At 34.8% G+C, this 19881-nt stretch overlaps 1 protein-coding gene and 1 long non-coding RNA gene across 2 annotated transcripts; one reads left to right on the top strand and one right to left on the bottom strand.

Moving 5' to 3' along the window:
* Window positions 1-992: 992 nt before the first annotated feature.
* On the top strand, window positions 993-3176 carry LOC130636458 (POTE ankyrin domain family member A-like). Its single transcript, XM_057446194.1, has one exon. The coding sequence runs from the start codon at window positions 1449-1451 to the stop codon at window positions 2328-2330; it is 882 nt and encodes a 293-aa protein (XP_057302177.1). The 5' UTR covers window positions 993-1448; the 3' UTR covers window positions 2331-3176.
* A 6492-nt stretch (window positions 3177-9668) lies between these two features.
* LOC130622553 (uncharacterized) lies at window positions 9669-10941 on the bottom strand. The gene is made up of 3 exons (XR_008981107.1): window positions 10735-10941; window positions 10601-10649; window positions 9669-10394 (listed from the first exon to the last, which is right to left on the bottom strand). It is a non-coding gene; the product is annotated as an uncharacterized LOC130622553 (long non-coding RNA).
* Window positions 10942-19881: the final 8940 nt, after the last annotated feature.

Genomic DNA, 19881 nt, shown 5'->3' on the forward strand with positions numbered 1-19881 from the left:
CCCCCCCCCCCCCCCTCAATAACTTTTTATAGGCTTCTCCAAATTGAATCAAACTTAGCACACTATAGTACGTCACAAAAGAAACAAAATAGCAGCAATAAATTTTTGCTTGCGTGCGCAGATTTTCTGTGACGTCATCAAAAGCTTGAAATTTGCCTAAAATGGAACTATCTGCTTAAAGTTTAATTACTTTAGTTCTACAGCGAATTTTTACATTCTGTTTGAAGTTTATGAAAGCTAAATAAAAGTTATTTAACATATTTTCCGGTTTTTACACAGATCGCATAACAAAATTCCAAAATTGCCCGGAAACCCGGTTTTTTCCGATTTTTGGGTAAAATTCAAAAAAATTGGGAAGTCAGATTAATCACATGTCTAAAACATGCAAAATAATTTTTCTTGATGAAACAAAGTTGTGTTGTAAGTTTCAAGTTCTAATGATAATCCTAACAAGAGTTATTATATTTCCCCATTATAAGGGTTTCATAGAGATTTTTAGGGGTATTTTCGAGTAATAGCCAATATCAAAGCTTCTGCACGGTATGGGACCTAAAAATGTGGCATGTGTCTAATAGAGAAATATTGAAACTCAATAAGTATCGTAGCCATGCAACGTAGCATTAAGGAGTTATTAAAAAAAACCTTTAAGGAGTGGGCGGAATCCGCCCCCAAGGGAAAAAAATAATTTAAATAATAATTGTATGTGAACTGAGTGAAAATGTTCTGACATAATCTAAGCTTTAGAAATTGGGAAAAATAAAATGGCAATTTTAATACTTAAACATCATTCAGATATTTCCCTATGCATTGACACAAAAACATTGCAGTTTTAAAAACTCTCTTTGTCATTTAATTTAAAATTCTTTTAACCAACATTGCTATCAGTGAAATAAAATCGCAGTAATTGCTATGTTCTAGGAATTGTTAAATAGCTCGGCAATATCAAGTAGCTAACACGTAAAATGTTGTGTTTATCAATAGATTATGTGCAAAACAAGTTGAATAATCGGATATGTCGGCATGTAGTGCATGTACTGTATATAAGTTTGTTTTTACTTTATTATTAACATTACTTATCTGTAATTACAAATTACCAAAAAAGGAATTTTATAATGGACACGATCTGCACTCTGGATTAAGTTTTTTTAAAAGTAAAAACAGGAAATGAAAGATAAAAATAGCCAAAAAAAGTAAAAGCAGGGGAGACGACTGTGAACTTTAATTAACAGATTATATTTTTATTGATTAAGGCTAACCAATCAGAAACTAGCATAGTCATATGACAGCCACTCTTTGTACACATAGCTTCAATCCTTACTAGTAAATATTGTCCACAAATTAAGTAACGAATAAAAACCCCTTTGCTTTTTAACAAATTGGGTTTTTAATGAGTAAAGTTATGGAATATAAGAGAAAGCGATTCAGGCTATAGCAAAAAGTGTTGTTGCATGTTGGAGCAGAGTGCAAAGATGTTTAAGTTGCATGAAGCAGTTTTAGAAGGCGATCTCAAAACCATAAAATATTTGATGAGCACTGTGTGCAAGATTGATGAAAAAGACCTAAGTGGGAACACACCAATTCACTATGCATGTTACAAAGGTTACCGACAAATTGTGAAATATCTTATTCAACATGGTGCTTGCTTGAATTTTCAAAATAAACAGAAGAAAAACTTGCTCATGATAACTTTGTGTGGAGAGACTTGCAAAAGACGAGCTTGCAAAAAAGGCAAAGATGAAGTGTATTCAATAATCAAATTACTTTTGAAGGAAAAGTGCAGAAATATTAATTCCATTGATCACAAGGGAAATACAGCACTACATGTCGCCGTGGAGAGGGCGACAGTATGTGCAGTAAAAAGAAAATGTATATCTTTGCTGATACAACATGGTGCAAATGCTGAAATTGTAAACCACAAGCAACAAACAGCTTACGACATCGCTAAACAGAACCAAGTTATTCAAATACAAGAAATCTTTTGGTGTGAACTGCCATTTAGTGTGAAGTACACAAACAGTAAAATAAAAAACAGAGGCTGCCCGCAAACTCACAAAGACTTGAATATAATTAACGAGGAAGTGACAGAAAAGCGTGCGTCAGCCATAGAGCAACCGATTGAAAGTAACATGCGTCCACCAATTGATAATTATGGCTACGTAAATAATGAATGTGGCTGGAATGGCAAGGACTTTGTCGATAGTCCGTGTTTTCAGCAATATTTCATTTGTGGAAATTGTCGGTCGATAATTAATTGTCATCCAAGTTACCAATGTTTTGATCACTTCACCAATCAAAACCGATTTTTTCGAAGAGTGCCAGGACAAAATTAACAGTGAGCTATGGCGATACATACACCGTTACAGATGTCTACCGGGAGGTTCTGAGTTGTCATAACATAAAGTAATTGTAATTGCGTATACCCAGCAATACAGTGTAAATAGTTCTTACTAAGTATAAAAAATATATATATATAGTGAATAGTTCACTGCGCATTCCAAAGATTTGTTTTAATTATCTTTACATAAGCTACGTCAGTTTAGTGAACACAAATTGATTAATAGTTTAGTGACTGATTATTCTTTCAAATTCAGAAAGATTTTTTGAAAATTTTCAGTGTTTTCTTTAGTGTGACCAGAGAACGATCCCACTATCTTCCATTTTGTACTTATGCTGTACATTGTTGTATATATTGTTGTATATATTATTGTGTATATTGTTGTAAAATTGTTGTACATGTCGTCTACATCGAAACATCAGTCAAAATATCGTTAAAAGCTTATAAACATAGCCCTGGTGTATCTTTCCACAGGTCTTATAGCTAGTTGTATATATCTTCTGACACATTATTTCACTTTTTTTGCCTCTGCTTGGAAGTGAATATAGTACTCAGCAAATTTTTGTTGTTGTATTTATATATTTTTCTACTCTGTCAAAGGCTTTTTATCAATGGCGTTCTGGTGAAAACGCATTTCAAATTTTGTATCTATCGAAGAACAATTAATATAGTTTTCATGTAAATAATTTTTTTTTATATAAAAGGTTCCTTAATATCGGATCGTTATGAAAAAATCATTTATTCGTCTTTTTTATATACGTATTATGTATATTATACATTTTTATGTTCAATTTTATTTATATTACATTTTTTTATATTTAATAAAAAGTATAATTAGTAAGAAAAAGAAAATAAAGAAAACAAACGAAAAAAAATGTCCCTTCTTCAATTTGATGTCTGCTGTACTGGTTTATTTTTCCCTACTTTATTCTTTCGTTTCCCCTTATGTCGTTTCTTCTAAAAACCATTACCTACATAAAACGCTTTATAAATTTAAAATTTCCATGGTAATGTAACGCTTGTACGGATTTCCTGATTACTTTTGGAATAGAATGCAACCTATATACAATCTCAATCCTAATTTTTATATTTGTAGATGCACAAAGTAACACAATGATCGACCTTCGATGTCACGAATATTACATTTGTTTTATATTTTTTTATAAACATAATACAAAAGTATTAAATAATAAAGTTTACAGATAAGGAATTGCACAAATATTATGTCGAAGAATATTTTTTTTCATTCTTCACTATTCATGTTAAAAAATAGCACAATCTCTTGAAACCTTTCCTTTAAAAAGAGTGAAAAATCCATGAACGGAACACCAATTTGTCTAATGTGGAAAAAGTTTGCGTGTTTGAAACAAAACAAGATAGGCTCGAACATTTGACAGGCTTGTCCATCAAACTTGGCGGACTTATAGTACGCCATGAAAGAAACAAAATGGCAGCAATAAATTTTTGCCCACGTCAGTAATTTTTTAAAACGACAGAAGAAGTTTGAAATTTGTCTAATATACCACTATCTGCTTAAAATTCAATTACTTACGTTCTAGAGCAATTTTATACATTCAATATCAATTTTTGACAAATATTGAACATATTTTCCTGTTTTAACATTGACCGAAAATCCCAAAAATTGACCGAAAATCCCTATTTCCTGATTTGCAGGTGAAATTTGATAAAACCGTGTGATCGGATTTTTTATGCAACCAAAATTCTCAGAAACATTGTCTCAGTTGTTTTGTAAATTTCAAGTCCTAAGAATAATCCTAAGAAAAGTTATTATAATTCCCGATATAAGGATTTAATATAGATTTTTAGGAGTAGTTTCGAGTAATAGCCAATATTTAAAGCTTTAAGAGGTGTGGGACCTAAATATTTTGCACATAGGTGCCTAATTAATGAATATGAAAACTCAGAATGTATCACTAGAAATTAAAAAAAGGTTGCGAAGCATTACGCAAGTTGCAAGCAAAATTGAAACTAGCCAATAGTTGACCCTAGTGCTTTTCTTTCTCTTTGATATAATACGACGAGGTGCTTACATCTTACTGCAGCTGATATCTGAGAAATACACCCAAACGCCTGGGGACGAGGTTGTAAAATAAACTCACAGCGGAACAACAACAACTCGTTGTCCAAAAGTATTGATTTTTTGGCAAAAATACAATATATATTTATGCGGAATATTTCTTTTTAGAAGGTACGAGAAATTTAGATCGCACGAAACTAAACAAAAACGATAACTAAGAAATTTCGTAAAACCTCTTTTTCACAGAATTATAAAGTTAGAAATTGATAATAATCACAGTATTGTCAGTGGTGGCCGACGTAAATCAAACATTGATGAAGCTTCTAGCGCCGAAAATCCATCCAAGGTTATACTTTTATAAAGTTAAAACACTTATTTTGAAAGAAATGCAATACATCGAGTTGTACATTCCGTAGTGTGCGAAAATGTCAGGAATTAGGGGGATGCGCGTCCTAAGGTACACTCTTTCAATCGGAAAGTAATACTTGGAACGCAGATAATAATAGAGACTTTCGGAGATAAGAAGGCCAACGAGGCAGCTTGTGGGGTTTTTTTGACGTAAAAATTATGGCACTAGTTATGAAAACCTTAAAAAATTTCTTGAAGCCAATGAATCTGCTGCAATGAATTTCGAAAACTCGCGGGAAACAATAAACAAAAATAAACAATCTACAGAAACGAAAACAATTTATTAACTTTATCAAGATTCATAAAACAGCTTCAAATTTTTTGACAGAAATAGAGTAACAACGCGGGATGAGGTTTCGCTTTCTTCTTTTTATCTCACGTATTGAAAGATAACATATCTCGCTCTTATTGTACGTAATCTAAAAAGAAACAGAAAACATTTTTATATAGTATATTATATTATATATATAGTAAAGTCTCTAAATACATTAAAAACCAGTGTCTTTGAAGGACGATATTTAGAGCTAAATTTCTACAAATATATATCATTTTTTGTGATAGAGTGCTCAAAAAGTGTTTACTAAATACAACATGCTTGATATATGCTTAATTAATAAAGTCATGCAACTCTGTTTACTTTGAGGGTTGTGTTCTTTTGGGGATTGGTAGTTCAGTCGGTAGAACGTTCACTTCATATTCATATCGGTTCAATCCCACATAAGAGATGTTCCATATTGAACAGAAATTTAAAGCGTTTTTGTAAGCTTTTTATCACTCTAGAACCGTCATGTTGTCCTTCTTGGAACAAAATTGACAGGGAAAATTTATTGGAATTAATGAGGCTAACCAAATAAAATATAGATCACTACTTTTTGTGGTCAAGACAACAAAATAGAAGGCACTGTTTTCTATTTGGAAAGTACGAATTGTATTTAGCAAATTGCTCAAGATTGCCCTCATACTTATGGCTTTTTTGGCCAGTTCACACGTAAACTAATCTACCATACTGAAAACAAAAGTTACGAAAAACACAAAATTTGATTAAGGTGCATTATGTAAGCTCATAGAACACAATGCAAAAAAATAGGGTCGTAAAGAAAATGATGAAGCCCTAAATATTTTTTTCAACTTTTTTAAATATTTTATGTATGTCCAAACATAATCTCCCAAAAACAAACGGCCACCATTATTGAACACAATTCCAATTGGTCATTTGTGACTTCACACGTCGTACATAAGGTCACTTCTTGAAACATTTATTGCTATGTTCGAGTGTTGAAGAATTTAAAAACATGCTAAAGTAGGTAAACAAAGTAGAATTTCCAGGTAAAGGCACCATTTGATAAAGTAGTTCAGATTTAGAACATATATCAGTAAAAAGACCCTAGTAGCAACAGTACAAAAGTTTTTAACAACAAATGAGCAAATACCTTAAATTAAAGAATAAAGAGGTATTTAGTTTTGGATTGGTGACTTGAATGTATTTTCACGATGCAACAAAAAAAAAGAAGCAACTTGAGTTTTAGGAAATATTTAAAAATTGTATAATAAGATTCAAAAAGAAAGACTTTTGTTAGTCATTATGAATTGAATTTTCTTCTACTGACTGTAGCTAGAGGTAGCTATCTATCTAGCTATTTGGTTAGCTAGCTACATCAAACCAAGAAAAAAACATGAATATAAGTTTCAAATCATCCATACCTTTGCAACTCACTTTTCTTCTACTGTATGAAAAGGATACCACAAACATGCCAATTCAAGCTGATAATTTGGTACTTTAAAATCTTTTTTTAATGAAGCCATAAATATAATACATTTTTGTGCATTATAAAAGTTCAAATAATTATAATGTGGCTTCAAAAGGTATATACAAGCTTTCCAAATAAATAGCAGAAATAGAGAAATAGCATGCCAGCTAAGCCAATTATTATCAGGACTTGGCATAAACTATGTATTTGTATTAGGTCTGTAAAATACACGATATTTCAAATTAGCCGATAGCCGTTTTCTGATTGCTTGAGTGTAATTCCCAGTCTTTCGCTTCCGGCAAATGGAAAATCGGGAAATAACGGGAGGGGGGAAGAAAGACGGGGTGTAGGGGGGTACAAAGCATATTTATTGGAATTTTAGCTAACATTTATAAGAGCTGCTTGGTTGAAACTTAGTTGTTCTATTAGACAAAAAATAACCTACCTTTTCGTGAAAAAATATCAGTCATATCTCCTTAAGCTGAATTTATATGATTTTTTTTTCTATCGAAATTTTGAGAATCTCAATAATTCTCTTGGTATACTTCGCGTAGCAAACGTGCTCCACAATTTCGTTTTGTTCGGGAAGCTCAATTGCTTCGCAAAAATATCAGTCATATTTCCTTACGCTGATTTAATATGATTTTTTTTTATTGAAATTTTGAGAATCTCAATAATTTACTTGATGTACTTCGCCTAGCAAACGTGCTCCAAAATTTCGCTTCGCAATAACGATGCAGCATAGCGAAAAAGAATTAGAGGAGGGCAGATGACTGAATAAGGTTAAAAGTCACACGAGAGAAATGCTCATACCAGTGAAATGTAGAAAATGTAATGTGTAGACAGAAAGACAATTACGACTCTTTGCCTGTGCTAACCGCGAAGAAAGTATATGCGTAAATGCTTGTGAATGGAATAATTACTTGGGTCAGAACATGTAGGACATTTTTGTCAACAACCACCCTTTTAGCCTGTGGAAACCTCCACAGTAATTGACTACGTGGTAACAAAACAGCAAGGTGTAATGATTTGAGTTTTTAAAAAAGTAGATTTGGATAAAAATTAAAAAAAAAATTAAGTTAAATTACCCGATTTCACAGTTGAAACGCCTTGTAAGAAATGTGTAGGATTACGTGTTTCAAATAGAGAGGTTGAGGGTTAAAGAGTATCTTTGAAAACGCAATCTGTTTGTCTTTTAAGAAGGATATGGATAATATTTAAGACAAAAATGGCATGGCATTGAAGCCCTATTCGGTCCCTATCCGAAGCTAACCCTTGAAATTTATGCGCAAGTTCCCTATAAGCTTTTTACACTATCTAATTAGAATATACAATAAAATCGCACTTGTTACTCAAAACGCAAATATATCACCATTCAAAATGCGAGAAGAAATCAATCATATGACAAGTAAATGATATTGTATGTAGCTCAGGTTTCATCTGCAATATACTCTCTAAATAATAATAATAATAATAGCTGTTTTACACAGCTGATGGAAGAAGCAGTTTAGAAGAAACCCATCACACTTCAAGGCAACAAGCGTTTCAGGAAGTTTATACGAAATTGCTGTTCAATGTCAATATCAATTTATAAGAAAGGAGTATGTTGTAGAGCAAATATTCCAGGATACTATATTTTTGAATATTTGCTTCACAGCTTTAGAACTTGCATAAAGGTGTAAAACACTCCGTACTAAATTGACATGTCCAATACCAAACTCTTCATTGATATTTATTTTACTCTAGTTTAAGTTGGACAGGTATATTTCGAGAACTGTATCCCGTACGTAGTCATGTGTTAAAACAACAACAATTAATTTCGTTAATATTTATAATTAGGATCTATAGAATCTCTGGTAGACTGCAAATGCTCATCAACTGCTGTATTATGGACAAAAACTTTCACGGAAAAATACTAGAAAAGTCATTTTCACTTGTTAAAGATGATGTACGGCAATTTGGTCACCCGTCGTTATCTACAATCATTTTCCGGCGAAATGGAAAAGCCATGTTCTATATAATCTTATAGTTAAACGGAATTGTGTCAGATTCTAACGCTAACGCTGGAGTACTATGTCGCATCGTAGTGACTATGATGTGGGAAATAAACCGAAACGTACTCCCTAAGCACTGAAACGGGAGTAGTCGTATGTTCGAATCTCATTTTGGTAATATTTTTCTTTTTTTTTTTCTTCGCTGTTATAAATTTTATTTTTTAAAATGAGTGTTCAAAAGCTTTATTTAACTAACTGGCAAGGTGAAAGTGTTTCCATCAAAGTTTACAAAAGTGAATGTAGGTAGAATTAAGGTCTCCTCAAATGCCTGGAAAGTAGTTTGCGAAAAGTAAAATTTCCACAACGTTATGTAAGAGAGAAACGAAGACGCTCCACCTTACAAAATTTGGTAAAATGTAAGCGAAAGGCAAATTATATTGTAAATCATGATGAAAACGGAATTCTTTTCGCCACGTTAATGACACGGCAACAAAGTATGATTTCGGAAACACCTGTCTGTAAGTTTACCCTAGACTAACCCATTGAAAATTGAAATTTCGATAAATTTTCCGTTCAAGAATATCTCACAAATCAACTTTGAAAAATAACTACATAGTGCGTAACAAATATTATTGCCTATCTAAGTAGCAAACTATGCCGTACCTCACATTGTAACAGAAATCACAATCCGATAGACAACTTTTGATAAACTTTATTCGCGAGGTTGTTTACGTATATCATACGTCTTGTTCACTTTTTATGACAAAATTTACCAACAAAAGTGCGTTGACGATATTTTTGTGTTATTTTCATCCCTAGACTACTTGCCAAAATTTCAGAATTACTAGAATAAATGCCACCCAAACATTTCTTTTACATCAGAGACGGATAAAAGCAATAAACTATCTTCCCTCGACATATGAATTACTCGCGATGTTTGTTCATAATGCACGATAGTCCCATCAGATCAGCTCCTTTGTATTTATATAATTAGGTATTTAATCTGTGACTATGCTTACTGTTAAACCTTGTATATATTTAGATCAAATTTTTACGTTTTTGATTGCTTGAAAATGGGTGTGTGAACACTCGAAACGTCGTAAATAATGTAGTTTTTTGTTGTCAATATACTACTATTATAATATTAACGATGCTCAAGTGTGAAGCGTTCTAACATGTAGGAGCTTTTAGATCCCCGCAAGGTTTATAATATTTAAGGTTTCCCATTAATAGATCTACCAGTGGACCAAAATTCCTTACAGTACCCTACACGAGCAGAAATACTTTAACAACTGAAATTGGAGTCAAATGGCTGGAAATTGGAACCCAACCAGTTATTTTGCTCGAATGTTTCAATGCAAAAAATCCTCTTCATTTCGGTGCCTTTAGTAAGGTTGAAAATATTAAAAGTTTTAATAAAGGAGTTCTACCAGTGTGCCAATATGTTCGAGAGAAGCTGAATTGTTTCATAAATTATAATTAATGCACGTGGAATATTATTTGTAAGGATTAGATTGCCTGTAAAAATTAGATTGAGCGAAACTGCAAATGGAGTTGTTTTCTTTTTTTAAGACAACATGCATAATTGCTGTGGAATTGTAATGCTCGCTTTGCATTAATCAAAGAGTGATTAAGCATTTCACAGTCACACAAAACAGTACATGGTAATTTTATTCTATTTCACCAGTAAGAAGTGCGCGAAAATCTGTCCCAAACGTTCGGTTTGCGAAAATAAATGCGCGGGAAAAAGATGTGCACAATTAAAACACACGCAAAATTCTCATGCATATATTTTTATAATTATAAACATAAAGAACCACGTCGTGTGTATATTGCAGCATTGCAGTTTAGAGTTTGGCGAACGTATTATCCTAGATAAAGGTAAAAAAAATCACATACAGCAATCCAGAATCCTATAACCTCTTGGTTACTTGGCTTCCCGAATTCCAACGTCTCCTATCCCCCTCAATTCTCCTCATTTCTTCATAAAATGCTAGCAAACAAAACTAAAAAGATGACATAACAAGTTATAAATTATAAAGAACGAAGATTCTCGGAATTGTATAATTCCACTAACCGTGGTTTATTCCAACGATATCTTTTATTTCTTTGGTTAAGTTTTCATCCTATAAAAAATAACAAACAGATTCAGCGTTCATTAAACAAGGTATATAAAAAGATAGAAAAAAAGTCAATAAATATGCAACTTACCAAAGGTTGCCACAAATTTCTAACCCATCACTGTGAGTTGCTTGTTTTTTTCTTCAATAACTCTTCTCCTTGGCACAACGTGGCTTATCTCGACAAGGCCTGGAATTAAATTGTTCTAGTTACTTTATTTCACGAATACTACACATGATTTCCATCAGCTTAAATAATATAAGCTGTTATCAACTGGTTCCTAAACTTATTTTTTTCTTAAAATGTCGTGGGATATCAGTAACCGTGTAATGAATTCACTACATGAACAAGATACAATGTCATTATCAATTCCTTACTGGGTAGTTATAATAAAAGTGAAAAGTCATTAAACTAACAACTTACGCTTGGGAAATATGTTTTTATATTATTAAGAAATATAAATTTCATAATTGAGGAAAGCAGAGAAGTAGGTATTGTAATAATGTATGAAAAGGACGCTAGAATATAATTCATCTCTCATCAAAACCTCTCCAAATTTGTTCATTTAAAATGTTGTCATGACACTTTGTTGAAAAATAATGGTGAAATTCTACAGACATATCAAGCGTGTGGAGAGACATATCTAAAATTAAGTACTTGCCGGGACACCCAGCGTTGAATCGCCGTGTTAAGCAACAAGTAACTGTGGCCCGGTGTTAAACGGTTGAACGTTTAATAAGAGCCGTGAAGTGTGCCACGCATTCAGGTAGAGCGCTTTAGTACAGGTATATAGTATGTCGTAAATAGAAGAAATGGCACGTAAATAGATGAAAAGACACTTTTCCACAACTGAAATAAAAACACAGTTTACAACCGTTGCTACCACATCATAGCATCATAGCAAAAACAGTCGATCAACCTTTATTAATTTTTCGGAGAATGTTTCCGGAGAAAGGTCCAAAATAAAAGGTACTCCAAGCTGCGCGCTGAGTACAGGTAAGCAGTATCGCGATCCATATAGGTGTAATACCCTTTTCCGAAAAAAAAACTTTATCGCAACTTCGGTTAAACAGCCACTCTGTTGTTAACACTGAACTAAGCGCTTACCATACCGTGTTGCATATCCATATACGAGTCGTACCCTTTTCAAAAAAAAATTATTACAGCTTCTGTCTATACAAAAACCAGGAAGCAATCTGTTGCTAACCGGGGCTGAGCGTTTAAAACAGGCAAATGGCGTTGGGCATGTGTATAGGCGTAATACCTATTTTCCAAAAAACTTTGCCGCAACTTCGGTTCGAATTAAAATACGGAAAACAACCCGTCGTTACCCGTCCAGCTAAAAAACCAGCAATTTTATTTCGCGGAATAAGTTTTTATAAGTTCATACATAAGACATAACTTCAAGGTGTAGCTACCTAACTGCATTTAAAATAAGAATTAAATATTGTTCAAAAAGTTTGTTTTTGCTAGCAAAACTGCATTTGGCTAATTTCACCTTTCAGCCAGACGTAACTAAAGTGCTTGCTAGAGAGCCACAACCACAACATAAAAATGAATAATAACATACCAAACTTTGACAGAATAAGAATAAATAACGCTAGCCTTAAAATCTACGTTTGTAGCCAAAATCTTAAAACTTAAGATTTATCTATGGCTAGAAAACGTGATGATATTTTCATCTTAACATGTGAAAACCTACCAAAAATTAAATATTCTTTTAGATACAAAGTATTAGGAAAGAAGAAATGTAAAAAAACCAGACTTACTAACGCCAAAGCCACAGCTTTCAAATTGACCGTAGCTCTGATTAGGAAAAAAAAATGATATAATAGGCCTAGCTTGGCTAGTATAAGGTTGGAAAAAATCTCAAGTCGGCAAAAGTTTTAAGTTGGCAAAGATTTGAAAGTCAGCAACAATAATAGTGACTGGTACAAAATTTAGTCACTTTTATGTTTGGAAAATTGTTGAAAAAACAGTTTATTTCAAAGCAAATAGTTTTTAGATAACAATTTTAACTTAAAATTAAACTCTAGTATCGAACATTTGTAACTTAACATTTTTGTCTTCTACTGCGTTAAAAGAGGAGTGTTAACCGACGAAAAAAATTAGCGGGTAGGAAATAAAAATATTAAATATTAGCCACTAAAGCAACATTTGGACACTTTAGCCCCGCCTTTTTACCAATCAAATACCCCAGCAGTCTACAAGTATATCAAGCTGTCATGTGCTTCTGACATAACCATTTAGATTTATGGAAATAAAAGATGATTCCGAAACCTTTATGGATACACACAATTTAGTCTGACTTGTATTATTTATGTATTAGTTGGACTAGTTTCGTTTACTTAACACCAGGCGTTTAAAATATATATTTTTCAGACTCGCTAATCTCTAAAAATACAATAATACCCGGTTACCCCAAGCTGTACCGCGATATGTCGCCCGCGATATGCCGACCGAGCTTGCGAGGTCGATGCTATGACAGAGGGCAATATTTTCGGTACATCACGGGGTAATCCATTATTATTGTACTTGTTAACTGTCTAAGTTATATTACAACAGTAATAAGAACTTCGGTTAAATTTTTTTTATAGTAATATAATTCACTGTCACTACTTTCGTTAACACTCGAGGTCAATATTCGAAACAGTCCTGTGTAATAAGAAACATATATGCAAAATTCAAAAGACCATATAAAATAAATCCTCGTAAACAAAACATTACGATGTTTGACACATGATTCATTTGCATTCATCGACCATGATGCCCCCGAGGTTGATATGACGGAAATAAAGCTCGAGGTTGAAAACTTGCAGAAGAATATCAAGGAGGTGATGGATAAAATCATGTAATATGATAGCGAGATCAAGACGAAGGAGGGTAAATTAAAAGATCTCAAGAAGCAGAAGGACGGGGTCCGAAGGTTTCATTGCCGATCTTGAGAAGGATATTAATCTGTTGAAGAAGGATAAAAATTTTGCACTGGGTAGGCATGGTCTACTTTCCTCCGAGATTTTTAAGCATCTGGGGAGTATTAAGTCCGAGTTGATGAAATCGCTGGAGATTACATGCCTTTGCTTAAAAAGCTTAAAACACTCTTCAGGGAGCAGGGTCTTACCATAACCAGCATAGTCTCCGCTGTGGGTCTGCTGGTTTCCATTATTGCCCTTGCCGTTACAGGAGGGGTTGGTGCAGCAGCAGGTGCTGCAGGGAGAAGTGCCGCAGAGGGTGGTGAAAAAGAGTTCTCGCAGAAGCAACTCGAGAGGCTTGATAATATCTGGCAGGCAAGGCGGGTGTTGCGTAACCCGGGATCATCGGTACGGTAGTCTTGTTTTTTCTGAGGGGAGCAGCCAAAGTTATCGAATATGCGGTCAAACATCTCTATTTCGCCATCGCGGCTGCTGCCGGATATTTCGTGCTCTATATCAGATAATAGGCCTATTTTTCAGTAATATATATGCGAGGATGAGGCTGACCCCTGTTATGATAATAATAGTCTTGGCATCTTCGTGTTGATTTTGTGGGGGTTGTTTGGGTAGTGGGGGCGTAACATGTTTGGCGTGTAGGAGGTATAGATGGTATGGCCTGTATAGTATGATCAGGCGTATGTATGTGAGACATAGGATGAGTGTTATGCTTGGGTGGTAGTTTGATATCTGCCACATGTCTGATGGTATGCCTGAGAGGTGCGGCATGCCACAAAATAGGCCTATTATTCAAGTCAAGCCTGATACCAATAATCGCACTTGCAGGGCAATCAAAATATTATTATTATAGTCAAACATTTTGCCATTTCGCAGATTCATATCGGAGGGTAACATGTACACGTGATGTGTGACAGCGAAGTTCACCGGGGTCCTGGCATATTGCAGTACCTTCTGGAACTCGGTGATGTCATGTCTTACATTTTCTTGCCTTATGACTATAGCCTCAAATTTGTGCAGTAACATTTGCCTTGCTTTATAATTGTCTCCATTAGATCCAATCAGGGATGCTTTGGCACCTGCTTGAGATCCCAGCAATAGGATCACATAAGCCCTTATACTCTCACTCAGCTTAGTCAGGCCCTCTGATGTCAGACCTTTGCTTTTGGGCATAATAATCTTGTCCCAATCACCGTCAACCTGGGGCCACCATCTGCCATCTGCCAATGACGACGTGACAGCCTTGAATTTATACAGGGCATTAGCATCTGCACCGTACTCGCGGCATACCAGTGCGTATCCAGATGTGGAGTAGAGGTTTTTATACTGTTCGAACCCATCGTCATACGGCATGGGTACCTTCATCCTTGCCAGGATGCGACGCATATGGTAATAGACATGGAATTTATAAATCGAGTTGATAAGGGGTACCGAGACCGTCATGTACCTGTTACAGATGCCTAGGGCTGTTGTTGCGCAATTGGTGGCAAAATTTACCTGAGTATTCCAATAATTTAGTGCCTGTCCCTTCCATTTCACATTAACGGGGTCATCAAGTTAGGTCGTTGGAACCTTTATGGCGTATTTGGTAAACTCCGGAAAGGCCACGGAAATATGGGACTCCTTACTCACGTAGAGGTCTTGGTGCTCCAAATTTGTTACACCAAGTGGCTATTCTCCTCTGTTGGAATTGTATTTTGCCACGGGGTTGTATTGGTATATGTTCTTAAAATAAAGGGGATTAAACAACTGTATGTTACGGACATCGATAAACCTACGATTTTCGAGGACTACCTGGGGCAGGACACACGTATAGCTCTGAAATCTACCAGCATTAGACCAGGATGACTGAACTTATCTAGCAACAACAATGTCACTATACGTAAAGTGGGGCCTGATCACAGAGTTACTCCTATTGAGATTATGAATGGTTTGTATAGGATCGAGGATATCGCGGCAATTATCAACAGCCAGGAGCAAGAAAAAATCAAACTGTTTGTTTTGAAAAATGCCTAATGTAGACTCAGTGTTAGTGACGTTTATACGGTGGTGATCGGTAGGCAATTGCAAGAGCTCCTAGACCTACCCTATGACCCCGCAAAAAGTATTACACAAAGGGTGACTATGATGTCATATATAAAACTGATACATATCAGAAATTGAGACTTATTCTTCCACAATTAGATGAAGATGACTGTCTTTTGGATGGGAAAAAAGTCTAAAATTCTGGCCCTGCTTCCTAACAGGCAGTTAAACGCCTGGGGAGATATGTTAAGCTGGACCTTTGATAGCCCTGTATACCTTCCACTGAAAGGATCCACAGATCGTCTGGAGTTTATGCTAACAGACGTCTATCATCACGAGAAGAACGTCACGTTTTTTGACATCACAATGCATTTGTTGATAGAATAAAGATAAGAGATATAAGGAAACTCCATCTGAGTTTGCCGAGTGGATCTGCGCAAGACTCTGATCAGGATGAGGGACAAGTTTTCAGACTCAGGAAAATCGAGAACATTGAACATTATCTCCGGGACGAGACAAAGGAGCGGACTAAACTTGGAAAGGAACTTAAATGCACAATACGTGGGTACGCTTTTGCGATCATGGTCTGCTTGGCGTAAGTGTGATTACGTCAGGGCTTGGGATTGGAGCTATAGGCTCGGGTTTGGGGTTCCTCTAGCCTGTGCCATGGGGGGACTCGCAATTGCCGCCGGAATAGGGAAGGTCGGTCTCCGAAATGCCTCTGAACGGTTGCGTGTTAAGTACAAAAAACATGATAGTATATGGCTACTCGCAGAGGCGAAACTAATCTCGATTGTAGATCTGATCAGCAAGTCAATGGAAAACGGCGTTATCAGTGACCAAGAGTATAGTCTAATTAGCCGTGAAAAGGAAAGATATATGTTGTTGAAGGAGCAAATGCGTCAGAGGTTTAATAGGATCGTAAATGTCATCAATGAACAGGAAAGAGCCCAGCTAGTTGCTAATGGTAGGGAGGAGGTAAAAGACGAAATTTAAGAAAAACTTCAATCTGTGCAATATGCAAACACTATGTAGAGTCTCCGCATAAATATATGCCTTAATTTGTATTATATTTTTATAGGTCTTGTATATATATATGGTTTCTTTCTAATCCTTAAGCAGCAACCATTCTCTTTTAAAGTCTTTGTGTGTCTGGGGGTAGTGATTTACCTTGCATATGCACCGATGAAATAGCTAGAACGGCACTCACCTGGCAGGATTCGTCGTAGGGTATCGGCATACCTTGGAATTTGGTTGTGATCGCGTGGTACGGGAGTTTGGCGTTCATGTATCGATCTTTTTTCACAGGTTCCGTTTTCAGATACTCGGAAATCAACTCTTCGAACTTTAACCATATTTGACGATACTTCGTGATCCAGTCCAGTCAACAGTTTTGTTGCACATCTCCTGTGTTTTAAAACGATCCGATATATATTCAAGCATGCGTGGATTCTTTTTACCGGCCGCATTACACACTTTTTGCGTTTTAAACCGGTCTGGGACATGTATAAGCACCCAGTGATTTTTTTTCAACAACTTTGTTACACACGTCTTGCGTCTTGAATTGGTCTGGCACGTATTGGAGCAGCCGGGGATCCTTTTTAACAGCTTTGTTGCACATGTCTTGTGTCTTGAAACTCATCTTTATTAGTAGTATTATCTTACAGGAATTGCTGTAAGATAACGTTTCGGGCCAATCCCCACAACTTCTCAAGGTCTGCCTTTTCATCCTCTGAAAAGCACCAATCGATGACCCCATCTGGATACCATGTTATTGGGGCTAGATTCTTCTTAATTCTAGTCTTTTCAGCTGTCCTTTGACGGTAGGCTTTTCGCCATTAAGGCTTGACGTTCCTATTTGATATCATACTCGGGGTAACAAACCAATCCGACACGCAACCTAACACCCAGGGGTTCTCCTCAACAGTCCCATTGCACATGCCCTGTGTCTTAAACCTATCCTGCACGTCCTGGAGTGCCCAGGGATCTTTTTCAACAACTTTGTTGCACATGCTTTGCGTCTTGGACTTGCTGGGAACATGTCTTGGGTCTTGAACCGGTCCGGTACATGCTCCAATAGGTAGGGACTGTTTTAGACAACCCCATTACACATGTCTTGCGTCTTGAGCAAGTCCGGTACATCCCCGAGAAGGTAGGTGTGTTTTTCAACAACCATATTCCATATGCCTTGGGTCTTGAACCTACCCGGAACATACTGGAACATATTTGAATCATCCTCAACAGCATTGTTACACATGTCTTAATTTTTGAACCTATCCCGAACATACAGTAGCATCAGTAGCTCCTTTGCAATGACACAAATACACATGTCTCGGGTCTTGAACCGGTCCGGGATAAACGCGATAATATGGAACAGATCGTCAAATGTTTAATCCAATGTTCCTATTGTTTTTGATATGTTGAAGAAAATAAGCCTTACGTAGTTTATAATACTCTTTAAGTCCACGAGTTTTTGCGATATCACCTATTTGCTTGACGGTGTATGAATCAATATTATATACACGGTTTTTTGAAAAATGGGTGCTCTGGCATTTATGCAAATTTTTGACGAGCATGTTGGGAATTTTCCTCTACTCAACCTGCTCATTTTTTAGGGACTTAACCTTGATATGCATGACTAAGCACTGCACGATAGGGATTTGTTCCACTTGCACATGAAGGAACCGAGCTTTACTTAATGCATTGATGGATAGAGAATTTTTGCTGATGGTCAGCGGTACTTTCCGCCATGGGGCGTGACGAAAAGTTGTGACGTAGCAAGTGAAATTATGTATGATAATTATCATGAGAGTTTGCCAATGGTTTTTGGAAAATCCTGGTTAATATGACCCCCCATACTAGCCGAGATTACCGGATAAGTGTTTCAGGAAACAAACTGAAGTTAAAACCTAATTTTTTGAGGAAACAAGGTGAAAATTACATCTAAAATTCTGAGGAAACAAGGTGAAGCTAAAACATAATTTTATGAGGAAAGTTTTTAAAAATAAAAAATAATTTTCTGAGGAAAATTTTACAAATTAATATATTATTATTTGTGCAAACAAGGTGAAATCAACGCATAGATTTCCTAGAAAACAAGGTGAAATTCAAAAATAATTTTCTTGAGTATTTTTTTGAGGAAGCAAGGTGAAAATTACAAATCAGATTGAAGAAACAAGGGGAAATTAACGAATAGATTTCCTAGAAAACAAGGTGAAATTAAATAATATGTTTTTGAGGAAACGTTTCAAAAATATAAAATAATTTTTTGCGAAAGATTTTTAAAAATAAAAAATAATTTTCTGAGGACACTTTTACAAATTAATATATTATAATTTGTGCAAACAAGGTGAAATCAACGCATAGATTTCCTAAAAAACAAGGTGAAATTCAAAAATAATTTTCTTGAGGAAACTTTTCAAAAATAAAAAATATTTTTTTGAGGAAGCACGGTGAAAATTACACATCAGATTGAAGAAACAAGGGGAAATTAACGAATAGATTTCTTAAAAAACAAGGTGAAATTAAAAAATAATTTTGTGAGAAAACTTTTCAAATATAAAAAATAATTTTTTGAGGAAACAAGGTGAAATTAACAAATAATTTTCCCAGGAAACAAGGTGAATTTAGCGAATAAGTTTCTAAGGAAACAAGGTGAAATTAAAAAATTTTTTTTTTGGAAACTTTTCAAATATAAAAAATAATTTTTTGAGGAAACTTTTTAAAAATAAAAAATAATTTTCTGAGGAAACTTTTTAAGAATAAACAACGTGAAATTAAAAAATAATTTTTTAGGAAACTTTTCAAAAACAAAAAATAATTTTCTGGGGAAACAAGGTGAAATTAACGAATAAGTATCCCAGGAAACAAGCTGAATTTAGCGAATAAGTTTCTAAGGAAACAAGGTGAAATTAAAAAATAATTTTTTGAGGAAACTTTTTAAAAATAAATTTTCTGAGGAAACTTTTCAAAAATAAAAAATAATTTTTTGAGGAAACAAGGTGAAATTAACGAATAAGTTTCCAAGGAAACAAGGTGAATTTAGCGAATAAGTTTCTAAGGACACAAGGTGAAATTAAAAAATAATTTTCTGAGGAAACTTTTTAAAAATAAAAAATAATTTTTTGAGGAAACAATGTGAAATTAACGAATAAGTATCACAGGAAACAAGGTGAATTTAGCGAATAAGTTTCTAAGGAAACAAGGTGAAATTAAAAAATAATTTTGTGAGGAAACAAGGTGAAATTAACGAATAAGTTTCAAAGGAAACAAGGTGAATTTAGCG

This window comes from Hydractinia symbiolongicarpus, chromosome 1 (assembly GCF_029227915.1).
Source record: "Hydractinia symbiolongicarpus strain clone_291-10 chromosome 1, HSymV2.1, whole genome shotgun sequence".
NCBI classification, from domain to species: domain Eukaryota; kingdom Metazoa; phylum Cnidaria; class Hydrozoa; order Anthoathecata; family Hydractiniidae; genus Hydractinia; species Hydractinia symbiolongicarpus.